Source organism: Monomorium pharaonis, unplaced genomic scaffold (assembly GCF_013373865.1).
Source record: "Monomorium pharaonis isolate MP-MQ-018 unplaced genomic scaffold, ASM1337386v2 scaffold_428, whole genome shotgun sequence".
Taxonomy (NCBI): Eukaryota; Metazoa; Arthropoda; class Insecta; order Hymenoptera; family Formicidae; genus Monomorium; species Monomorium pharaonis.
In genome coordinates, this window is record NW_023415723.1 from 14,373 (window position 1) to 38,963 (window position 24,591).

General features: G+C 31.5%; 1 protein-coding gene across 1 annotated transcript; it reads right to left on the bottom strand.

The window, feature by feature from the left end:
• Positions 1 to 1,081: 1,081 nt before the first annotated feature.
• LOC118648422 (sulfotransferase 4A1-like) lies at positions 1,082 to 17,628 on the bottom strand. The gene is made up of 6 exons (XM_036294731.1): positions 17,106 to 17,628; positions 16,369 to 16,468; positions 6,782 to 6,938; positions 5,386 to 5,506; positions 5,214 to 5,308; positions 1,082 to 1,649 (listed from the first exon to the last, which is right to left on the bottom strand). The coding sequence occupies exons 1-6, from the start codon at positions 17,311 to 17,313 to the stop codon at positions 1,365 to 1,367; spliced, it is 966 nt and encodes a 321-aa protein (XP_036150624.1). The 5' UTR covers positions 17,314 to 17,628; the 3' UTR covers positions 1,082 to 1,364.
• Between the last annotated feature and the right edge of the window lie 6,963 nt (positions 17,629 to 24,591).

Below are 24,591 nucleotides of genomic sequence, written 5' to 3' on the forward strand. Positions count from 1 at the left end.
AAATTAACAATTGTATTCTTATAAAATTATTTTATTTAAAATTATGGTTAAAAAATATTATATTTATTACATAAGATTTATTTGTGATTGTCATTTATTAAAAATGTAATTCACATATTAATAGCTAGATAATTAGCTAATAAATTCGCGAATTCTTTGAGAAACTTTTCTTTAATAGTTAAACATATAAATTTCCGGCAATAAAGAGTTGGCGTTACACTTGATACGCAATTATAAAAAACACTTTAACTAAATATAATTATATAATAATTGAATAGCTTTAACAAACAGAGAATTACGTACTATAACTAACAAACGTTTCGGCTTATTTTAATTATGTATAGCATTTCGGAAATAAGTCTTTTGTTTGAAATTTTTTCTGCATCTTCTGGAAGAAAATTAGATAGTATATTTAATTAAAGAATATTATTTTTTAATTTCTAAAAAAATGTAAGTAAAAAAATATCAATTAATAAAAATAGGAAGTTTGCATATGACTTTATGCACTTAAAAAACATTGCATTTTATAATTTATATATACTTTTTATTGTAATTTTTTTTTCATAACTTTTTAATACAATTAAACAAAAAAGTTAATAAAATATTGCATTATTTGAAATCGCCAAATACGATCCGGAAATGACCGACTCCTCTCAAACGCTCTGTGACATTACATTATATGTATATAACAATTATTAAGAAAAATTTTGTAATTTAATGAAAAATACGGCCCAGTATATTCGTCATACACGCCGTGTATTACACGGACGCTCCTGGGGCTCGATTCTTGAATTCATTCGCAAGAAAACGTATGCGCAAATACCCGCTCTAACAGAAAAGTTGCAAGTTTATTGGTTAAAAGTCATACGATAGCCAATAAATTTCCAACTTTTCTGTAAGAACAGAATTTGCGAATACGTTTCTCTTGCGAATGAATTCAAGAATCGAGCCCCTGAGGCACGCGCGCGATCGGCAGTTCGACCGCCGAGTCTCGAGTAGTAGTGGGGAAGAGTAGGCGTCGCCTCAAAGATTTGATTGAAAAGGGCAACTAACTCCGAGTATTAAAAGATAAAATCTGTAATATTAAGTTGCTTGTATAAGAGTTTATTTATTTATTATAAGAAGGCCTGCTTATTTACATAATATGAAACATAATTAAACAAAACATTTATAAATTACAATTACAACTGCTCATATTGTTCAACAAATTTAACTTTGGAAAGCTGAATCCGTATCTTTTAAATGGTTAACGATCTATTTGTTAAATCTCCCTTTTTATCAGTAAATAGTCCTACTTCTTTAAAATATGGTTAAAACAAAACATTTATAAATTGCAATTACGCAACTACAACTGCTTATAGTATTTAACAAACTAAATTTGGAAAAGTTAAATCCGTGTCCTTTAAATTGTCGGTAATCCATTTATCAAATCTGTCCTCGATTTCTGGTGTAAATATTTCTTTCCAACTACCCGTCTTTCCTTGCCGAATAAACATATTTGGTTTCATTTGGTCCGGACTTTGATTATTCACCATAGGATTCTTGCGGAAATTCTCTATTTTCAAATGCTCCACTAACTTATTGATTTGTTCATCACTGTAAGTTTTACCAAAGAATGCAGCAATTTCTTTTATGTTCCTCGGTAAATCCTGCAAAATAGATAAAAATTTTAATTATAAAACCGCATTATCTTTAATTTTCATAGTAGTCACCTTTTGCAATTTAGCATTTAAAGATAAAAAAATGATTTTTTTATTCTAAATTATTTGATAAACGGAAGAAATTGGCAAAAAGTATTGTGTGCCACACGGACGGATTGGCTTTTAGCATTCGTGCGAGTGAACGCATTCGTGCTAAAAAAACCGACTTTCTACTTTTGTTACACAAAGTACAATATTTCTTAAATAAACTCTTTATTTTTAATTTCTCATTTTTAAATTGTTTTTATTTTTAAATTGTTTAATTTTAGCATTTTAATTTTATAAATTTTGTTGTTTAATGTTGAGAATAATTGTTTAAGATATTTTTATTTTGTATTTGGCGTCAGTAGTGCGCTATGTGCGTGCAACAATTAAACCGCGCTGTGATCGATACGCGTGCGTAATGCGTTTTGTTTAGTTTTTTTTTACGCCCCTTTTCTTCCCTCTGAGTTGTGAGTCGCCATACAGAACTTTCTTGTATCTAAGATTTATTTGCATTATTATCTCTGTAATAAACAGTTTATTTTCTGCTTTGTACCGTACTGTGTTACATAAACCTCTGACAGTTCTTGTAAAAGTAAGAAGCCAACATTTAATATATAAGAACTAACATATATATAAATATTTTATCATTTAGATTTTTAATTTATTTTATAATTATATAACTCTTTTTATTATATATTATTATTTTATTATATAGGGTTGTGCCTGAATTAACGGAACCATGAATTCTGTTATTATCATCTAGCTTATTTATACATATAATCATATATATGTAATACTTATATATTGCTAGCGTCGAGCTTATCACATAGGAGGAGTGGGAAATCAAAGAGAAACAAACGTAGTGAAAATCATGTGCCTGCGTTGTTGTACGCAAGCGTGGTATAACATGGTTATTTGTCACGAGCAGGGCGCGCGGTAGCGGGAGCGACTTTTGCGCGTGTTCAAAACTGCCCACACAGAACATAATATGTATTACATATCTAATGGATATCCTCGACAGATATTAGGGATATCCATGAATATATAGAAAATATCCATTAGACATGCTATAAATATTCAGATGTCCGCAATATGCAATCTAATAAATATTTATAGGATATGTAGATCAATATCCAGTCGACATCTATAGAATATCCAGTGGATATCTACATAAATATCCACTAGATACTGTTATGGATGTCAATTGGATATTGATCTATATATCCCATGGATATTTACTAGATCTTATACTGCGGACATTTGGATATTTATAGCATGTCTAATGGATATTTTCTATATATTCATGAATATCCCTAATATCTGTCAAGGCGGCGACGCCGCGCACTACTCGGCTGGCGAGTGCGCGGCGACCGAATATCTAATGGATATCTTTAGTAGCTGTTTAGTGGACGTGGATATGTGCTCACACAGAACAAAATATCTAATAGATATCTAATAAATATCTACATATCTATATAATGTCCATATCTATTATGGATAACTAGTAGACATCTAATAGATGTCTTAAATATCTATATCTTCTGAATAACTAGCAGGGATATCTAATGGATATGCACACATTATCTACATATCTATGTCCACCAAACAGCTATCCATTAGATATCCATGCGTTGTCCACATATCCACGTCCACCAAATAGCTACCAAGGATATCTATTAGATATCCACGCGTTGTCCACATATCCACGTCCACCAAATAGCTACCAAGGATATCTATTAGATATCCACGCGTTGTCCACATATCCACGTCCACTAAACAGCTACTAAAGATATCCATTAGATATTCGGTCGCTGCGCACTCGCCAGCCGAGTAGTGCGCGGCGTCGCCGATAGAGCGGCGTGCAACTCGGAAGTAAGATGCAACAATCACGCTATATAAGGATCACTCGCAGTGCAAGAAACAAGTCTAAAATTAGACTTCCCCAGCGACGAGAGTGTTTCTGTGGTAACTACAGGACCTCTCAGAGCATGCTCGACGGGCCTTCACCCACTTTTGATGATTTTTTATGACATCCTCCAACACATAACGTAATATGTATTACATATCTAATGGATATCCATGAATATATAGAAAATATCCATTAGACATGCTATAAATATCCAAATGTCCGCAATATAAGATCTAGTAAATATCCATGGGATATATAAATCAATATCCAATCGACATCCATAGCAGTATCTAGTGGATATTTATGTAGATATCCACTGGATATTCTATAGATGTCGACTGGATATCGATCTACATATCCTATGGATATTTATTAGATTGCACATTGCGGACATCTGGATATTTATAGCATGGATATTTCCTATATATTCATGGATATCCCCAATATCTGTCGAGGATATCCATTAGATATGTAATACATATTATGTTCTGTGTGGGTGGACAACACGTAAATATCTAATGGATATCCTTGGTAACTATTTGGTGGACGTGGATATGTGAACAACGCGTGGATATCTAATAGATATCCTTGGTAGCTATTTGGTGGACGTGGATATATGGACAACGCGTGGATATCCAATAGATATTTTTGGTAGCTATTTGGTGGACGTGGATACGTGAATAACGCATGAATATCTAATAGATATCTAATGGATAGCTGTTTGGTGGATATAGATATGTAGATAATGTATGCATATCCATTACATATCCCTGCTAGTTATTCAGAAGATATAGATATTTAAGACATCTATTAGATGTCTACTAGTTATCCATAGTAGATATGGACATCATATAGATATGTAGATATTTATTAAATATCTATTACATATTTTGTTCTGTGTGAGTGTCAAGGTACATCAAGTACCGTAATGTTTTCACCCCCTTCTGAGCCCAACTAGCAATATACATATGAGTATTACATATATGATTTATATAAGATTTAAAAAATGCAAAATAACAGATTCAATGTGGCTGTCACTTATAGAGATAAATTAATGTACGTCTTACACTAGTTTATTTAGTTTAAAATACTGTTAAAAATATTCCGAAATAATATATATATTATAGTTTGACGTGTAAAGAATATTCAGCCTTTAATCTTAAGTACTTTCCAAGAAATTACATTTTTTTTAAATTGCTTTTTTTTACTTTATTTGTTTATTAATAATTAATCCTCAGGCCTATACTGCGTAACTTAGAACGTTTTTATTTTCTCTTAAATATTTTTGAATTGAAACACTTATGGCACTCTTCCTAGGATATTTCCTTTTTTTTATGTATAAAATTAAAAAAAAGATTCAAATCCAAACTTTGATATCGCTAATTTAGCTGTGTGTAGAAATAGAGACAAAAGTAACTAAAATTAATATACTCATTACATTGTTTCCGTGATAAAAGGAATAGTTCTAGAGTTAATAATATTCGAAGACTAAAGTATCATCTAGAATTGGAAAATTATTTTTTTTTCTTTCGAGAAACAAAATAACTTATGTCGTAAATGAATAGAAAAGGATCTTTATCTTATATAGAGAATATTTTGTAGTAATTAAATTTTCTCACTTTTATTAGATCTTCGTAAAAGACAAACATCATATTTGCTCTGTGTCTCATCCTCCAAGCTTCCTTCACATGTTCCCAATATGGGGTCCGTAATACTGAAATTACAGACGATTAGAATCTTAAAGCGCCGAGATAAAGTTTATAATCAATATTACAAATATTTTGCACTTACTATGGTCATTTAGAAAATTATTACAAAATTGCTCGAAAGTTCCTTGAAAATCCAAAATATGTTTATGGAAAATGTAATACGAGACTGCTACATCCTTTGGATTTCTCGCAACATAGATAATCTATAACAACAATAGTGTTTAAGGGGATCCGGGAGTGACAGAATTACCGACATTTTTTTGGGAACTTGGATTTTCGAATTGGAGTAACAGAATGCAAAATCCTTTTACAGGATTAAAGTACGCACAAAAATGAAGGGGGCGACGTACGATTTGTTCTGATAAATAAAAAAAAATTGTTATTTATTAGTCACCTAACGACAATATTTGCTTCATACAAAAAATCTATAGTTTATATGTATAAAATAATCACGTCGCCCCCTAGAAAAAACTCTCAGGAATAATATCGTGCAATTAGAAATAAGATTAGAATTCTAGAAAAAAAGATTCGCATTCCGCAAATTGGAAAATGAAAAAACGAAAATTTGGGTTATGTACACGTAAAAAGTCGATAAGTAGAGCAATATGAGAAAAATTTTTTTCGTTTTCAATATAAAATCCAATTTATAGATTAATATTAATATGTGTACTTTAATTCTGGAAAAGGATTTCTAAATCTATACAAGAAATACATATAAAATCTCATTAATGATGTGCACGAATGACTTTACCTTATCGACCTCGATCAAATTTCAAAGGCACTCCTGGATCCCCTTAAGAGGATGCTAAACTGCCCATCAAACTTGATTGAGGTCGATAATGCAGAGTCATTATTTATCCTTGTTCATGAACAAATTTGCTTTAAAATACAAGTTATATAGCTTATACTTACAAATAAATGGTGTCTTGCAGTTTGGAATAGAAGGAATAAGACTATATTTGTCAAATTACGTTTACAAGCCGTAAAAAAACATATTTATGTGATCAAAAATTTTATTCATTTAAGCGCTTTTATTTTTAAAATATCTTTTTTGTACGGCTTGTAATCGTAATTTGACGATTATAATCTTATTCCTCAATCTATTCCGAACCCGGGAACACCATTCATTTGTACGTATAAGCTACATAACTTGTATTTTGAAGCAAATATTTTTATGAACAAATAAACTTTAAAAAATTTTTTGCATTTTTGGTCTTTATCTAATCGTCCCCGGGTTCATTTGTGTACGTACTTTAAAAGTGTAAAAGGATTATCAATTCTGTAAATTCAATTCAAAATTAAGTGATAAATACAGAATGTCGGTAAAACACACGGCTAAATCAAAATCTCAAAAGTATTGTTAATTTTTTATTTTTTCCCTAAAGTTTATCATTTTTCCTTTTTTCTTAAATATAGCGTCTATATACATATATTTAGCGTATAATACACATTAAACTTATGAAATATTCAAAATATACCTTGCAAGTGCTATTTACAACTGTCGGTAACAACTCGAGAGGCAAGTGACTTTTTATGAAACGCGGCGAAGGCTGATCTTGCACAAATTTGACGCTATTTTTTGGTACGTTTCTTATTAATTTTAGTAACCTATGGTCATCAAACATTACTTCCATTCTAAACAAAGAAACATTTCTTTGATGTAGGAAAATGTTTTATGATAAAAAGATAACAATTTTATTCCATATTATTATATACTATGTATATCAGACAAGAGAAAATTAGAAATAAAATAAAGATAGAAGTAGAGATAAACTCAAATCTTTTATAATTTTTATTACATTTGAAACGGACTCTGATGTGACAAAATTCTTTAGGCAATTTAATTTTTAGTTCTAAAAGTATAAAACAGTATAAACTTTTATGGATTAATTGTTCCTTATTTTTTTAGGTATGCATAAAACAATGATATAAATCAATTTTTGTAAATAAAACAAATAGCTTTCCACAAATATGTGCATATTGCAAATTGCATAATATCTTTAAAAGCAGTTATGTGTTTTCTTTATATCAATTAATCTATTATTTACATAATATAATAAAAAATATCCTCAAAACTGTCTATTTTTTTATAATTTTACCTTAATATTTTTATATGCAGAATCATTACAGGATTTATTATATTATTTTAAAAAGCTTTATTTAAATTCTATATAAAAATTCCATATAACCCCATTTAAAATAAAATAATATATATATATTCAGATCAATTTTTTTATTTGTTGGTAAACTTTAACAAAGGAGTCTCAGCCTCAATGATCTTGACCTCAATGATCTTGACACATGTTGTCAAGGTCATCCTCTTGAATGATGTTCAAAAGATTTTAGCCGGTACTCGATCGTGATTTGTTAAAATGTTATTAACAAAAAAGTTTCATAAACACGATACTTGATATTTCTGTTTTATTTAAAGTTGCAAAGTTATGTGGTGCAGAGAACGCGTGGGCGGGGTACAAGGGGAAGGCTTCGCTTTTCCCTTATATCCCCGCATTAATTTTTATAAAGCACGCATTTTTGTATATTAGGGGAAAAGCCTCGATGGCATAAGAACCCGTTGTTTATTTAATATTATAATTATTTGCTTGTTGTCTTTCAAAAGATCCAATTAAATCATTCACAATATGTTTTTCACTTTCTATTTCTGTAGTCCTATTATTTTCTTCCATTCTAATTATATCTTGATTTACACTTTCAATTACATCTGATTCCTTTGCAAAATGACATTCAATATATGAAACTATCAACTTATATATTATAGTCATTTATTCATTTATTTACTTATTAATAATTTATTTCATAATTGAAACCAATATCACACAATTCAATTCTCTAATTTCCCCAAAACTACACTTAAAAATTGTGTGTATGTGTGTGTGTGTGTAATTTATAAAAATTATGCCTCTAATTTATAAAACACCCTGCATATTAAAAAAACCAGACTCATAGCAGCCGTCACCGTTAAATTTGGAAAATGAAGAGACCATTTGCAAGAGGATCTGACCACAAACGACGGAGTAGTTCGCGGAGATACAGACATCAGTCATTTATACGTATATTTTTGCCTATCATTTTTGAAATAACCTGTGTTTCAAAAATCAGACTCCATGGTAACCATCAGCGGAAAATTTGCTAAATTTTGACACCAGTGCCATTAAGATCAAACCACAAATGACGAAGTATTCCGCGGACATACAGACATACACACTTCGTGATTTATATATATACTAGCTTTTGAGCCCGCGCGAAGCGCACACATATATAAATACCGAGTTTGTTTGTTTGTCGCGTTCCGTTGCATAGCTTTGGCTGGTTGATATTTCTCAACATAATTATTGGCACTCCGATTTTCACTTGCAGTACGTGAGGGGGCATCCCTGGCAAATCCAGTGAATTTAAAAATTCAGTTGGATAATTTACCGCTTTTTCTGCTTCCACAACTGTGTCTACAGACTTGTATGTGACTATTTCGCTTTGTATTTTCGACTGAATAATATTATTCAGTTCGTTCACGTCTTTGTTCTTGGCCGCCATAATTGCTCGTTCACTCAGCCAATTGTGATTTTTAAAATTTATTTGAATATTCGGAAATACTTTTTCAATCAATTCCTCTCTTGTCGTCACTAAATTGTAAAAGTTTTTTGGCAATGTAATTCTTCCTGTTGTCTGATTCTCCGACACCTTTCCGTTCCCAATTTCTAGCAATTGTCGTGAGAATCTCTTTGCTGTTTCATCGTTTTGTAGTTGCACTCGCATATTTGTTTTTAGTTTCATTGTCTTAACGTGTTTCCACAAAGTTGAATTTTTCAGGCATGCATTTATTTCATCCGCCGGTGTCGATTTAGGAATTACAGGTAATGTTTGCCTGAAATCTCTTGCCAGCAATATTATTGCATTCCCAAATGGGCTAGTATTACCACGCAAATCCTGAAATGTTCTATCTAGAGCCTCTAGCGATTTTTTGTGCGCTATTGTGCATTCATCCCAAACAATTAGTTTGCATTTCTGCAATACTTTTCCCATGCTTGATGCTCTTGTAATGTTGCACGTTGGATATTCATTGAATTGCATGTTCAATGGCAATTTCAATGCGGAATGAGCTGTTCTTCCACCTGGTAGTAATGTCGCTGCTATTCCTGAAGATGCAAGAGCTATGGCTATATCATTTTGTGATCTTATTGCTGCCAATATCAATTTTAATAGGAATGTTTTTCCAGTTCCTCCCGGCGCATCTAAAAAAAGATTGCTTCTTCTTCGTTATTTACATTTTGTATTATTTTTTCGTAAATCTCTTTTTGTTCCTTTGTTAGTTTTTTGTAATTTATTTGCAAATACGACACAAGATCTTCCTTGTTATAATTTTGTTTACGATGCATTTTGACATCGATCATAGTCGCAACATTTCGATTTGGTGTTGGCATTTCCAATTGATTTAGTACTTTGTTCGCGATTTCTATACACAAATCCTCAATTATTATCATTGTTTTATTATATATTTCCTCTGTGTATTCCATGTTTATATTTGTATTTTTCTCTTGTATTCGTCTCAAAATATCTTCTGCCATGTATGATTTATATTTCTCCCATAACTCTGCCCAGACAGCACCAGATATCGTACGAATATTATACTCTCATACGTAATGTACTGTGATCATACCGAATATACGTAAAACATTCATATAACGTCTCAGTAGAATGTCATTTTGATATATCCTCAAGATAAACTTAGAATATAGCGACTGAACTTCGCAACTCCTACTGAATATACTGAGATTATATCTAATATACTCAAAACATCCGTAAAATATCCTATGATATATCTCATGTATATCTATCACATATTTCCAAAATATCCGCGTAATATCGAAAGTGAATCATGTCAACGCTATTTATGATCTGTAACGTTACGCATTTTCGCCTGCCGTGTGATGCAGACACGTGGTGAAGTGTAGGGTGTGAACGTGCGAACACGAACTCACGGACAACGTGATTTTCTCAGGAATTACGCCCAGATAATTCTGGTATGTACATAAGATATAATATAGTAACGTAAACTATAATAATATATATATATTGTATATATACATATATTATTTAGGTTATAACCTACAATTATCTGAGCATAATTTCCCAAAGCACCCCAGCGTATTCAACAGATATTACGCTTCATTTTTTGCGATAGCTTCCTGATGTGCGAAATGATTAATTCCTCTTCTTATTTCTTCTTGCTAATTCTGTATGTTTAATTCCTTGTTCCTTATTCCTCTCATTATGCATGAGCCCATATAATGTGAACATACTGTAGACATATTGTGAATATACTGAAGATATACTTTAGACATACGTATAACATTCTTAAGATATATTCGGTATATTCTCATAAACTGCCAGCGAAATTCTATGGGATAAGGCAACGCGGACATAGTACGTTATGAGTATATACTCGCCATATCACAGACGTATCTCTAATATTATACGAATATTGCAATATACTTTCGCAATATCCTATTATCGTTCTCATAATCTACATGTGCTGTCTGGGTGTTGGAGATGCTGGAAAACAGGCTGTTAATATTATTGCAAATAATGCGCGTATTTGATTTGGATGTGACGTTTGGCACGTATCATTTAAGCATAAATCCCAATGTTGGTCATTTTCTAATAAATTTAGTGCTTGACATGCACTGCGGTAAGTGGCATGTGTTACCCCATTTATAATTTTTAATTGCTGGAAAGACGTTGGACCAGGCACATTTATCAACAGCAGTCTTAGAAAAAAGCATTCATCTTGTTTTGGATGCACGGTGTACAGTCTGCCTATCGTATTTTCTTTGTATAAGCCAAGTTGTCCCTCAACTCGCTCTCCTCGTTTGCGTCGTTCAAATGTTTTTAATCTCGTATTCCATGTGTAATACGTAGGCACTTCTGAATACAGTAGTGTTTTTGCAAACTCGTCTTTTTGACATAACGTAAAGAATGCTGTTAACGTTGTTTGCGGGGATTCTGTGCTATTTGTTGGATATTTGTTTCTGTGAAATATACGCGTTGTCCATTTTCTAGATGTACTGCTAAATGTACCACAGCTGGACTTCGTTCATGAATTGGAAATGATAGAATACGCCATACAGCTTCATTGCTGTTTATATATCTTCCCGTCTGATACTGTGCTATTACATCGATACAACAACCATTGAAACAACCAGTATTTCCAAAATTTAAAATTCGAAATAAAAGCCTGGTAAATAAGGCTGCACTTTTTTCAGATTTCCCATAAACAGGCAGTTTCCTAATAGTAGTTATGATCCTCAAAAATGTCCAACACTTATGAAACAACATGTTTTTCTAAAAATCGAAAAAAAGGCTGCCAAAGAAAATAAGGCTGCTATTATTACGGCATTACCATATACGACTGTACCAAAGAAGAAAATATGATTCCCCAAAATCCATCACTTTTGAAACAACCAATATTTCCAAAATTTAACCATTACGTCCCTTACTTTTGAAACAACCAGTATTTCCATAATTTAAAATTTGAAATAAAAGCCTGGTAAATAAGGCTGCACTTTTTTCAGATTTCCCATAAACAGGCAGTTTCCTAATAGTAGGTATGATCCTCAAAAATGTCCATCACTTATGGAACAACCTGTTTTTCTAAAAATAAAAAAAAAGCCGCCAAAGAAATAAGACTGCCATTATTACGGCATTACCATATACAGGCTGTACCAAAGAAGGAGATATGATTCCTCAAAACGTCCCTTACTTTTGAAACAACCAATATTTCCAAATTTTAAAATTTAAAATAAAAGCTGCTAGATATATATATAATTATCCTCCAATGACATTTACAAAAAAGGTCGTAAGATTCACCAAAATTACGGCCCGCATTTTTGAAACAACCAGTATATCTAAAATCAGACCCCATAAGAACACAACAGAAGTCGAACGCAACGTTGTGTCAAAATTACAAAGCAATCGGTAAATAACTTTCGGAGATCTTAGCTAACTAACAAACATACATTTACATTTTTATTTATATAGATAATAGAATTTTTAATCTTTCAAAATAACATGCAATGAATCTTTCAACTTATATTTTAACTGATTTATTCATTTATTCATGTATTTATTACTCATTTCATTTTTCTAATCATTGTCTCAGATTTCGATTGTTTAAAGTTTAGACTCCCTCTGATGATTTAAGGGGATCCTAAAGTCGTCTGTTTTACCGACAGAATTATACAATTTGTTCCAATGTCCAACTTTTTATTGCATTTACAAAATTAAAAATCCTTTTCCACCATTAAAGTATAGACGATAAGTGTGCGGACGTAACGATTTTATATAAAAAATAAAAAAAAAAATTTCTTAATTGCCGGCGTCTGGCGTGGACTCGTAACAAAATGTGTTTGATATAAAAGTTGTGCATCTTGTACGTATAAATCAAGTCAGATCCGCACACAAATGAACATTAAGGAACAATACTATGCTTTTAGATTAAGCGTAGGCGTCTTAATAAAAAAGATACACATTGGTAAACATTTCGTGTCTCAAAAGAGCAATCTGAAAAATTTTTTTTTATTCTTGGTATGAAATTCAATTCATAAGCTGATATTAATACATAAACTTTAATTCTGGAAAAGGATTTCCAAATCTATAAAAGAAATATATACAAAATTTTGTTAATGACGTGCACAAATGACTCTACATTATCGACCTCGATCAAGTTTGACGAGCAGTTTAGCATCCCCTTAAGGATGTATCGGACATACAATCTCAGACAAAAATACATGCAATTTGAAATACTTAAATATTTACGCCTATCGCATAGTAAATCTAGATGTAAGAAACTTGAACGATAGTTGGAATCTTATTTTTACTTTTACAAAGGTATTTTTCACATATTTGCGATTTTTTTCACTTATGAGTTTAAACTTTTGACAGTGAAAATGCACAAGTGTCTCAATCATTATATTTTATTTCTTTAAAACGGTGTAGTGAAGACAATTGAAACTTGGCAAATATTTTCATCTATTCATATATTAAATGTATCAAAAAGTTCAAAACACTCGTACTATTTCTTCTATATTTTTTTAGCTGCTTTATCCGTCAAGATCGTCTTTTTCCATAAGATGGAAAAGGATATCATGTAAAATTAGTGAAAATTAACATATTTATAACTCAGCAACCGTTTAGTGGATACGTTTTCAATTTTTTGCAGTACATTAAGGAAACTATAAAAACAATTTCACAATTTTTTAGCAACTTTGTATTATTTTGAACTTTGGTCCAATACATCCTTAACCCTCTGCCTACACATGGGATTACGGTTACCCCAGTCGATTTTGAAATGCCCGCTACTTTAAAGTATTTAGCAAGGAGACGCTGAGACTGGGGTGGGAGGGAAAGTTTGAACTGTGCTCTACTTATTCCTCTTTGGGCGTTGTCAATATTCTGAAAACAACAAAAGTAGGAGCATTGAAAGTGTGTGTTGAGGTTACAGTTACCCCGTGTGTAGGGAATGTAACAAAAAACTTCAAAATTTCCAAATTTGAAGGGTAAATAAAAGTAATTTTTTTGTTCATTACGTATCATTTTTACGCATACAGTTTATATATATTACCAATGTCGCAATCACTTTGTGAAAATATATTGCAATTGTAGCATTTCAAATTAAAAATTTTTTCTATAACAAATAAAATCTTTTGTATTAATAATTATGTTTTTGTGTATTAATAATTTTGGTTTTTAAATAAATATTACTATTTTCTTTTATTATTGTGTTTGAACTGCATTCATTTTTTACTAAATTCACATTACGAAATAAATATATTTTTTGAACAGAATCATAAAAATTACGATAGATTCTTAAAATACAACTCTTCCCCTTTCCATTGATCACCATTTTAATTACTTTATCTATTTTTTTAATAAATACGGGCGTTTAAAAGAAAGGCAAATTTTTTTCTAAAATTTTTTGTTTCTTTCTCATTCTTTAAAAAAAAATCTCTTTTCTTTTTATATCTTCGACTTTTCAGCCAAGACCATCATAATTCTGAGATTTTTTTTTTCGATTAAAACAAAAAAGTTAAAATTGATTAAATAAATTTGGAGATATAAGTTAACGAAATTTTGGGGTTTGCGTAACCCCTTTTTGTAGGAATCGGGAGAAAAATAAGGTGTGTAGGCAGAGGGTTAAAGAGCGTCCGCATTAATCGCCTGTTTCGTGGACATCGAATTTTGATACGATTTTGGTGGTAAATGATTGTATATTATCAAACATTCATCACCTAAAAATTTCAAATTGAGCATACCTTTTTTTTCTGAAATATGAAGGATTATAGTTGATATTATTCATGAACTTGTTAAAAATACGTTTTATCCAAAAAAATCACATAATACTTCTTTTGTTAACAATTTTTTGTTGCTCAATTACAATTATGTAATTTGTAATATATCTCGGTAAAAAAGCTACCTCCCTTTTCTTAAACTTTCAGAAAAATCATAGTAAATACTGCAGTTTTTCAGAATTCGGTGGTACCTATATTTGAAATATTGTTATAATATTATTGGATTTATAAAATATAAGACCCGATTAATCCATGTTGACATAAAATAACGTTAATAAAACATTCCCGTTTTTTACATGTACTCTTTCTGTGCTCACTGAGATAAATTAAAAACATTTTTCTAAAAATTGTTAGTCGACCTCTTAATGACATTCTGACTTAAACGTCATTTCGAAATTTTTCTTTATATAGATTAGTAACAGATATGCGTTTATCTGTATGACCGCGAACTACACCGTCATTTGTGGCCCAAACCACTTGCAAATGGTCTTATTTTATTCCAAATTTTTTGGCAGCCATGGGTTTGGGTTTTCCGTATACTGGAGGGTGTTTAATAAATAAATGGCGTAACTTTAAGAAATGTAAGTCTTTAAATGAAACACCTTGTATGTGGAAAATCCAATCCCATGGCAGCCTTACTCGTTAAATTTGGAATAAAATGAGACCATTTGTTAGAGATTCGAGCTACAAATGACAATGTTGTTCGCGGTTATACAGACAAACGCTTATTCGTTACTAATTAATATATAGATAATTTTTGAAAAACCCTGTATTTCGAAGAACCAAACCCATAGCAGCAATCCTCGTAAAATTTGGAATAAAATAAGATCTCTTGCATTAGAATCGGACTACAAATGACGGAGTGGTTCGCGGGCATACAGACTTCAATCATTCATACGTATATTTTGGGCTATCATTTTTGAAACACCCAGTTTTTGAAAAATTTGAGCCCATAAAAGCCTTCCCAGAAAAATGACGGAGTAGTTCGCGGGCATACAGACTTCAATTATTTATACATATATTTTGGCTAATCATTTTTTAAACACTTTTTTTTTTAATCGGAGTCTATAGTAGTCATCCCCGGAAAAAATGCTAAATTTTGAGACAATTTGCATTAAGATTGGTCCACAAATGTCGGAGTAGTTCGCGGGCATACAGACTTCAGTCATAAATATGTTTATTTTTGCCAATCATTTTTGAAACAATCTGTTTTTGAAAAATTCGAGCCCATGGTAGTAGTCTCCGGAAAATTTGCTAAATTTTGACACCAGTGACGTTAAGATCGGACCACAAATGACGAAGCAGTCCGAGGAGTTACGGACGTACATACATCGCGACTTATATATATGTAGGAATTTATGATTTTAAATAAAATATAATGGGTCTCGGTATGAAGGGAGATTCTTTATTATTCTAAAAACAACGGATTTCTTGTTGGTCCAGCTACGTTCGAGGCGCAAGGACGACTGACTTGCTTTTCGCAGTCATCCTCCTTCGATCTACAAGAGTCAATAATAACAATATTTGTGTATAAGTTGAGCCAGCAGGCTTTCGTCTAACGACTCGAACATTCTCGAATTTACAAAAATTTAATTCCCTACACATATATATATATATATATATATATTTTATATTAATATATTTTATAATGACCCTATTTTTCTAAATATAAAATGTATATAATATATAATATTATACTTTACTCTATAAAGGGAAATCTCCTCATTAAATATCTTTGATGTGCTTCATTAAAATTCATATCATTCGCCACTAACCATATAAGTTCCTGTGTCATCGTTGTACCTAATTAATGTAGTACATAAATTCGATTACTGTTTTTATTAATAATATAAAATTGCAAAATTTCTGATTCTTAATTAAATTACTTTTAACAATTTTATACAATTTTTTAATAACAATTTGCAAAATATTAAATACTTTCCCAATTTTCAGGACACAATAGTATTCAAACCTTTAAAAAAAAATTATTTCAAATACTGAATATATTTTTATTCTGTTTTATGTATTTTATGATTTTGCATTTTGTTTGTTGTATTTATATCACGCAGACTTTCACGCAGATTTTTTACTCATACTTTTCTGTTGCAAAAAAGATCGTGTACGTGATTTCATACATATGTCATTTAATACAAAGAAAATTTTTCTCACTTCAAATTTCAATGTAAACTCGATAATAACAAACAGTTTATTTAATGACAATGTCTTTGCTACAGTTCTTTATTTCTGGAACGTTCTTTTAACATATATTTTGAACGTTAAAAAAAACATCACTTTTGCGCGTGAATAAAAGTTTTAAATTTATCATTTATATTTGACAAATATATGTTATATTTTTCTTACCCTTTTTTAAAAATACAAGAAGTAAAGAGCATTGCAAGACATGATAATACCTGAATGTTTAATTTAATAAAGAATTTACCTGATCTAGGATAGGTAATAATCCATGTATCATCTGCACGAACTTCGAAATTATATATCTTATCGCCAACTTCAAGATATCTGTACGGTAAGAACCATTTTTTCTGACCAACTTTAATAAAACCACGTTTGTCAAGTGGATAATATTTTAATAATGCAGGCGCTTGCTCACCCTCGACACGTTTTATTATTAAATCCTTAAAAGACATGCTTAAATAACAGCCTTCTTGCCCACAAAGTCGACTGCAATGTTTAGAGTCTCACTCGACACTGCCTTTATGACCAATAGTCACAAAAAAACTGTTTCGGAGATGTATATCTAAACTTGTCCACTTTGTGACACATTGATGAATGTGTTTACATAAGTATGAGAACATAAATGATACATTTAATTTTATATTCGTATTTAAATATTATTTCTTGACTATAGTAAATCGATAAATATTTCGGTGAAATATAAAATAAATCAAGACTTTGTAAAATAAAATTTAATTTTACATTTCGTATGCTTCATATTTTTAACTTATATTTTACTTTATAACCCGACGTTTCGCACATGCATATAGCAGAGGTTGCATCATCACGATATTCATCCAGAAGCTTTTTATGATAACGGAATTAAATTTATGTAAATAAAATATTTTTTCTTTTTGGAAACGTAAAAAATTTTGAAAACATTAAAGTTAAAAAAAAATCTTTAAAGAATATTTCTTAATTTTATCGTGCCATTCTTTATTAGATAATTCTATTTATAAAATTTAGACTTTATTTTTAATAGATCTATATCTCTTGATAAATTAAACAAATACTTTATCTTATTAAAGTAAAAGATAGTTTTAAGCATACATTATTTTCCCAAATGTATTTGTTAAGAAAACCAGTCCATCTCCGGAAATCACATCATGTCTCGAAGTCAATTCCGCACACTGAATGATTTATGAGCGACCATTTACACAGATTCAACATTCGAGGATTTCAAAGATCCCTGTGATAATTGCTTACAGGTTTCGACATGCACGGAGACCGGCAAAAAGATATTGTTTAAATCAATAAAACAGGACAGCTTTAGCTCCTTAAGGGGATCCGGGAGTGACAGAGTTACCGACATTTTTTTGGGAACTTGGATTTTCGAATTGGAGTAACAGAATGCAAAATTCTTTTACAGGATTAAAGTACGCACAAAAATGAAGGGGGCGATGTACAATTTGTTCTGATAAATAAAAAAAAATTGTTATTTATTAGTCACTTAACGACAATATTTGCTTCATACAAAAAATCTATAGTTTATATGTATAAATAATCACGTCGCCCCCTAGAAAAAACTCTCAGGAATAATATCGTGCAATTAGAAATAAGATTAGAATCCTAGAAAAAAAGATTCGCATTCCGCAAATTGGAAAATGAAAAAACGAAAATTTGGGTTATGTACACGTAAAAAGTCGATAAGTAGAGCAATATAAGAAACAATTTTTTCGTTTTCAATATAAAATCCAATTTATATATTAATATTAATATGTGTACTTTAATTCTGGAAAAGGATTTCTAAATCTATACAAGAATTACATATGAAATCTCATAATGATGTGCACGAATGACTCTACATTATCGACCTCGATCAAATTTCAAAGGCACTCCTGGATCCCCTTAAGGATTAAAACCACTTCTCGGAAATAACGCATTTTTTCATTTTTGACATCTTTTTGAAAATATAAGGGTTATAAAAAAATGTTCTATATGAAAGTTTTATGGCACTTTATACTCTTTATAATGGTATATATACTTATATTTTTCAAAAAATTAAAAAGTTTTAATTTACTTCTACCCCACCCTTTTTTTGCAAAATTTAAAAAATTTTGTAAAAACAAAAATTAAAGAGCATTAAAAACCGAATCTATTTATATATAATAATATAAAGAGATGGTAATTCTTGTAGGCGTTGCGTTAAAAGTAGTGTTGCGTTGTTTCTTTTAGTCGCGTTACATTCAATAATTTAAGTGCCTCTTCTGAGTATAATTTTATATTAGAACATAAAAAACGGATTAATCTGTATTACATAATATCAACGTATTACAATGTAAAGCATAAATGCATATATATACAATGTAAAGCATAATGCATATACATCCCAGACAGCACATGTAGATTATGAGAACGATAGTAGTATCTCCAATATTATACGAATATTGCAATATACTTTCGCAATATCCTACTATCGTTTTCATAATCTACATGTGCTGTCTGGGTTAATACATGCATATTAATATATATAATCTACATGTTAAATTTATTCGCCTGTGTTGTGTGCAAAATGTAAACATCCGCATAAATGTATATAAATGTTTCACGTGATATGCACGCAAAGACACCGTGCAAAGCACCAGGAAAGCACGTGTTTTGTCGTGGGCGCACGACGGTGGACACGGTCCGGCGCGGAGTAGTGGCTTAATATTTTAGTTATATTGCTATTAATTGTACTAAAGTTTCTTTTTTAGTTTAAATGTTTGGTAATTACACAATGTTATGCAAAAAAATATAAAACGTTCTTTGCAATAAGAATAATAAAAAAATTAAATTATATTAACTTAGAGCATATGCACATGCCGCATAGGTAAATAAATTATTCGTACATATTTAACGCGTCAAATAAATAATTTAAAAAAGGAAAAAATTAATTATTACGTTTATTTAAGGAGATATAAGAAAATAGTTTAGCTCATTAATCTTGTCTCGTCAAGATAGCCCAGTTAAAAAAAATCGTCTTTTTAGGACGCTTATTTGCCGAGATATTGACAATTGAAATAATTTAAACGTGCCCGATCCATTTTGTATGCGAGCGCCTGGCCGCCCGCTAGCGGACAACGCGGGCGCGCGCGGCGTCGCCGGCTGCCGTTCTCGTGTTGATACTGCTTTTGTTAACACGACAGTGGTCAATATTCATGAATCGAACTTTGAAAAAGGCTACTTTAACTATTTAATAAAACTGTCAAAAATTCTCGGCTTCTAAGCAAGCTAGCACAATGTTTTTTTTTATTTTAAAAAAATCGCACCTTTCAAATGCATTTTACCCCATTTTGATAGCGTTAATATTTTAAAAGTTATTTAATTGTTAATTAGGCTTATTTTTTACACGTTTATTTGAGGCACTTAATTGCATTGTAGACATTTCGCAATACCAATATGTAATACTGCAACTTTTTCAGAAGAGAAAAAACTTTGATTCGGGTGAGTGCATAATCTCAAAAATGTAAAAATTAAATTTTAGTGGAGCGCGTTTTGGATAAACAATTGATATAACTCGAAAAGTTATTAATATTTTTTGATAACATTTGGTACACATTTTTATCATAATAAAAGCTATATTTTCTATAATTTTAAATGTTTGAATTAATTTTAAAAAAAGTTATAAACAATTTAAGAAATGGCCATTTTTCATGGTTTTTTAATTTTACAACCAAACTAATTGACCGATCTTAACGAACCAAATTTATTATTGTTGATTTATTTAATACCTGCAACTTTTATTTAAAACTTTTTTGGATTTCGTCCTTAGTTTATGAGTCGCAACCAAAAAACTACTTTTTCCTCATTTCAACTCGTAATCTGCAACTTTATGCGAGTCGCAAACGTACCTATCTTAATCTATGCACATTAATCGTGCTTTACACGTGAACCCAGACAGCACAGGATATCCTATGGATATCCGTTTTATATCCATTTCTTGTCCTGATGTCCATGGACCTTATAAGGATATCCATAGGATATACATTTGTGGACATTGAAGGGATATCCTAAAATGGACCACTTTGTATGTCCATATGCTATCCTTATTTGTACTCGCTCCGCCAACACCATCTGCATGCACAAGTGAACTAAAAAGCAATATGGCCGTCGTAGTGGTTAGGTTTTCGTTGGTTATCAGCATGTTTTACACAGTCAGGTAAGAATCCTAAAAATTTTCAGAAATTATAAGTTACAAGAGCAGCAAAGAATCTCATTGTGTGCCGTTAGCTTTGCCTCTGCCTGATTGATCAATTCGCTAATATATTCCACCACAAATTCTTCTTTAACGAGAATGATGATAGATGCTCGGCCGACGCTCGCTTGCTCGTAGGCTCTGACCTACGTACGTAAACAGAACGGTTACGTGTACACGGTAGCAGCGACGAATTCTAGACGTATAATTACAGATGGTAATAGACGACGGCGAAGTGTACGCGGATTACGACGATGGTCTCGATAAAGAACAGCAACGAGATTAGAGATTGCAGCAACGAGAACAATCAGAGCCTACGAGCAAGCAAGCGTCGGCCGAGCACCATCATTTTCGTTAAAGACGAGTTTGTGGAATATATTGGCGAATTGATCAACCAGGTAGAGGCAAAGCCAATGGCACACAATAAGATTTTATACAGTCTACTCTGTAGCCTATGTATATATGTATATATATATGTGTGTGTGTATGTGTGTGTATAAACATAAAATTTAATTTCTGTTATAGTTGACGAGTCACAATCATTTGTTGCCTAGACGAGATCACTTGCATGCTGCAGTCATTGTCTGCAATATAAAGAATATTTGTTCCACTGTAATCGTTAAACAATGGATACACACTATATATATATATATATATATATGTGTGTGATAATTACAAAATATTTTAAGCTGAATGTTTAATTAATATTATACGTATGATACTTATTTAATTAAAATTGTTTAATGTATAATCTATCGAAAAATAATATAATTTCTAAAATAAATATTTATATTTATATATTTTATTCTGTTTTTACCCTTTTATTTAATGTAAAATTTAATTTTAAATACCGCTTTTTATCACGTCCATAGGACGTCCATAGAACGTCCATAGGACGTTTATCGGACATATTTTACGGATATAGCATGTCCACCAGTTTCATAAACCAATATCCCATGGACGTCCATAGAATGTCCAAAGGACGTAAAACGGATGTCCCGTGGATATCCTCAATATCCGTTAAGGACGTCTTATGGATGTCGTATGGATATCCGTGTGCTGTCTGGGAAGTTAAATCTGAGTTATCAATTTTTTTACAAAACAGCTCTTTTTGAGTCTAATTCTACTGGACTATAAGGCAAGTTGGGTTTTTTGCAAGTTTTTTCCCTTATTTCGTATTTTGGATACAATTTATTTGTCCAATTCCAATACCTTTCTCTGAGGATTATCAACACTATCTTTACATGTTTTAATACAGGTTAAGGGTAGAAATTCCAGTATTGTGATCATCAATTGACGGGATAAAAAAATTTGATTAAGGCAAGCAATAATTATCTTTCTTCACTACAAGATCGAAACGATGTGGTAACTAACCTAACCTAAACTAACTGATACTACTCTAACTAATAAATGTGGAAATTGATTTATTAATCTGAAACAAAAACTCAACAGCTAAAAATCTCATAAAAACGTTTTCTGCTTATATACCCATACAGCACGAGGAGCTCCCGGGGAGCTCCCGAGGAGCTCACAAAATTTTTCATAAGCTTCATTTAAGCTTCCAAAAGATTCGCACGCAGCTGCTATGTCCGCTTTTGAGAGCTCCTTGAGAGCTTCACTTGAGCTCGCAGGGAGTTTATAAATCATGTTTTAAGAGTTCCCTGCGAGCTTCAAAGTAATTCCCGGGAAATTTCTATATAAGCTTTCCGGAAGCTCTTATGTCCGCTTTTGGGAGCTCCCTGAGAGCTTAGATTAAATTATCAGGGAGCTTATATAAAAGCTTCACGGGAATTATTTTGAAGCTCGCAGGGAGTTCTTAAAACATTATTTCTGAACTCCCTGCGAGCTTAAATAAAGCTCTCAGGGAGTTCTTAAAAGCGGACATTGGAGCTGCCGGAAAAAATTTCATTTTTATATTTTCTCAATTTTCGGAAGCTCTCTCTGAGTTGCGAAGGCCCACGAACTCTCTTCGTGTAACAAAAACAATATATATTACACTTTGCTGCTAGTGAAGTACTAACTGCTAGGTAAGCCGTGAGTGATGGTTTTCTTTTATAAGCCTTTTAGAGTAAATTTTCTCACGAGAAGGAAGAGCGCCGTGCCATCGCCTAGTGGCGATCTTGCGAACTACTCGCGGCTTATGACTATACATGCAGTACATTAATTTACCCGATATGTTCAATCTCTGGGAGTTTGTTTTGTCAAATTTTGTAAACTTCTTGAAAAACTCAGCAAAACAAACTCCCTGGGAGCTTGTTTTGTCAAATTTTGTAAGGTTCTCGGAAACTCAGCAAAACAAACTCCCTGGGAGCTTGTTTTGTCGAATTTTGTAAGCTTCTCGGAAACTCAGGAAAACGAACTCCCTGGGAGCTTGTTCTGTCAAATTTTGTAAGCTTCTCGGGAGCTCAGCAAAATGAACTCCTTGGGAGCTTGTTTTGTCGAATTTTGTAAGCTTCTCGGGAGCTCAGCAAAATGAACTCCCTGGGAGCTTGTTTTGTCGAATTTTGTAAGCTTCTCGAGAGCTCAGCAAAATGAACTCCCTGGGAGCTTAATCGGAGCTTTGTGCTGTATGGGTAGCATAATCCACTAATCTGGAGATTTCTGTCACGATGGAGACGTCTACTTTACTTTTAACTATTTTGACAGCAAGTATTTGCAAGTGTTTATATTAGTTTATATTTGGCAAATTAATTTATTTCGAATAGCTGAAGATTCCGCATGTGAAACTTATTCCATCGTTGGGCAACATGGCACCTTTTATTTTTCGCCGTATAACCATCCCAATCTTCTACTAAAATTATGTAATCTCTTCCCAAACGTAAATATTTTGGCCTCTATGATGTTTCAGAAAACCAATCTTTGTTATCTATGATCCAAACTAATTTCTACGATCGCTATTAAACAATTCGATAATTTTGCGATCATAATAATATCGTGAATGAAACTCTCGATCCGATAGCCAGCAGAAATCTGTTTAGTCTGCGGACTCATTTAATTTAACGGAAAATTAATTTTTTTAATTAAACACATTAGGCGAGTCAAAAATTTATTTATTTGTACGTAAACATATTATGCGAGAGTTACTGTGAAATAACAAACATGCCAATATGATAATAAAAATAAAAGGATAAAAAATGATTAAAAAAACATGTAAAAACATTTTCCTGCATGATTTAAGCCATCTAGAAGATAGCCATTAGAGAATAAAAAACGGTAATAATAAGTTGTTTGTGCAAGAGTTTATTTATTATAAGTAGGCCTGCTTATTTAAAATATAATTAAACAAAACATTATAAATTACAATTACAACTGCTCATATTGTTCAACAAATTTAACTTTGGAAAGCTGAATCCGTATCTTTTAAATGGTTAACGATTCTATTTGTTAAATCTCCCTTTTTAACAGTAAATAGTCCTACTTCTTTAAAATATGGGTAAAACAAAACATTTATAAATTGGAAAATTACGCAACGACAACTGGCTGATAGTATTTACAAACTGAATTGGGAAAAAGA

What these genes read in the sequence shown, in the direction of transcription:
- LOC118648422 (XM_036294731.1), bottom strand. Translation starts at nt 17,313, where the DNA reads ATGTCTTTTAAGGATTTAATAATAAAACGTGTCGAGGGTGAGCAAGCG. An exon ending in AGGAGATTTCCCTTTATAGA is followed by an intron (nt 6,939 to 16,368) that starts GTAAAGTATAAT and finishes TTCTTTGTTTAG; the next exon opens with AATGGAAGTAATGTTTGATG. An exon ending in TAATTTTCTAAATGACCATA is followed by an intron (nt 5,309 to 5,385) that starts GTAAGTGCAAAA and finishes CTGTAATTTCAG; the next exon opens with TATTACGGACCCCATATTGG.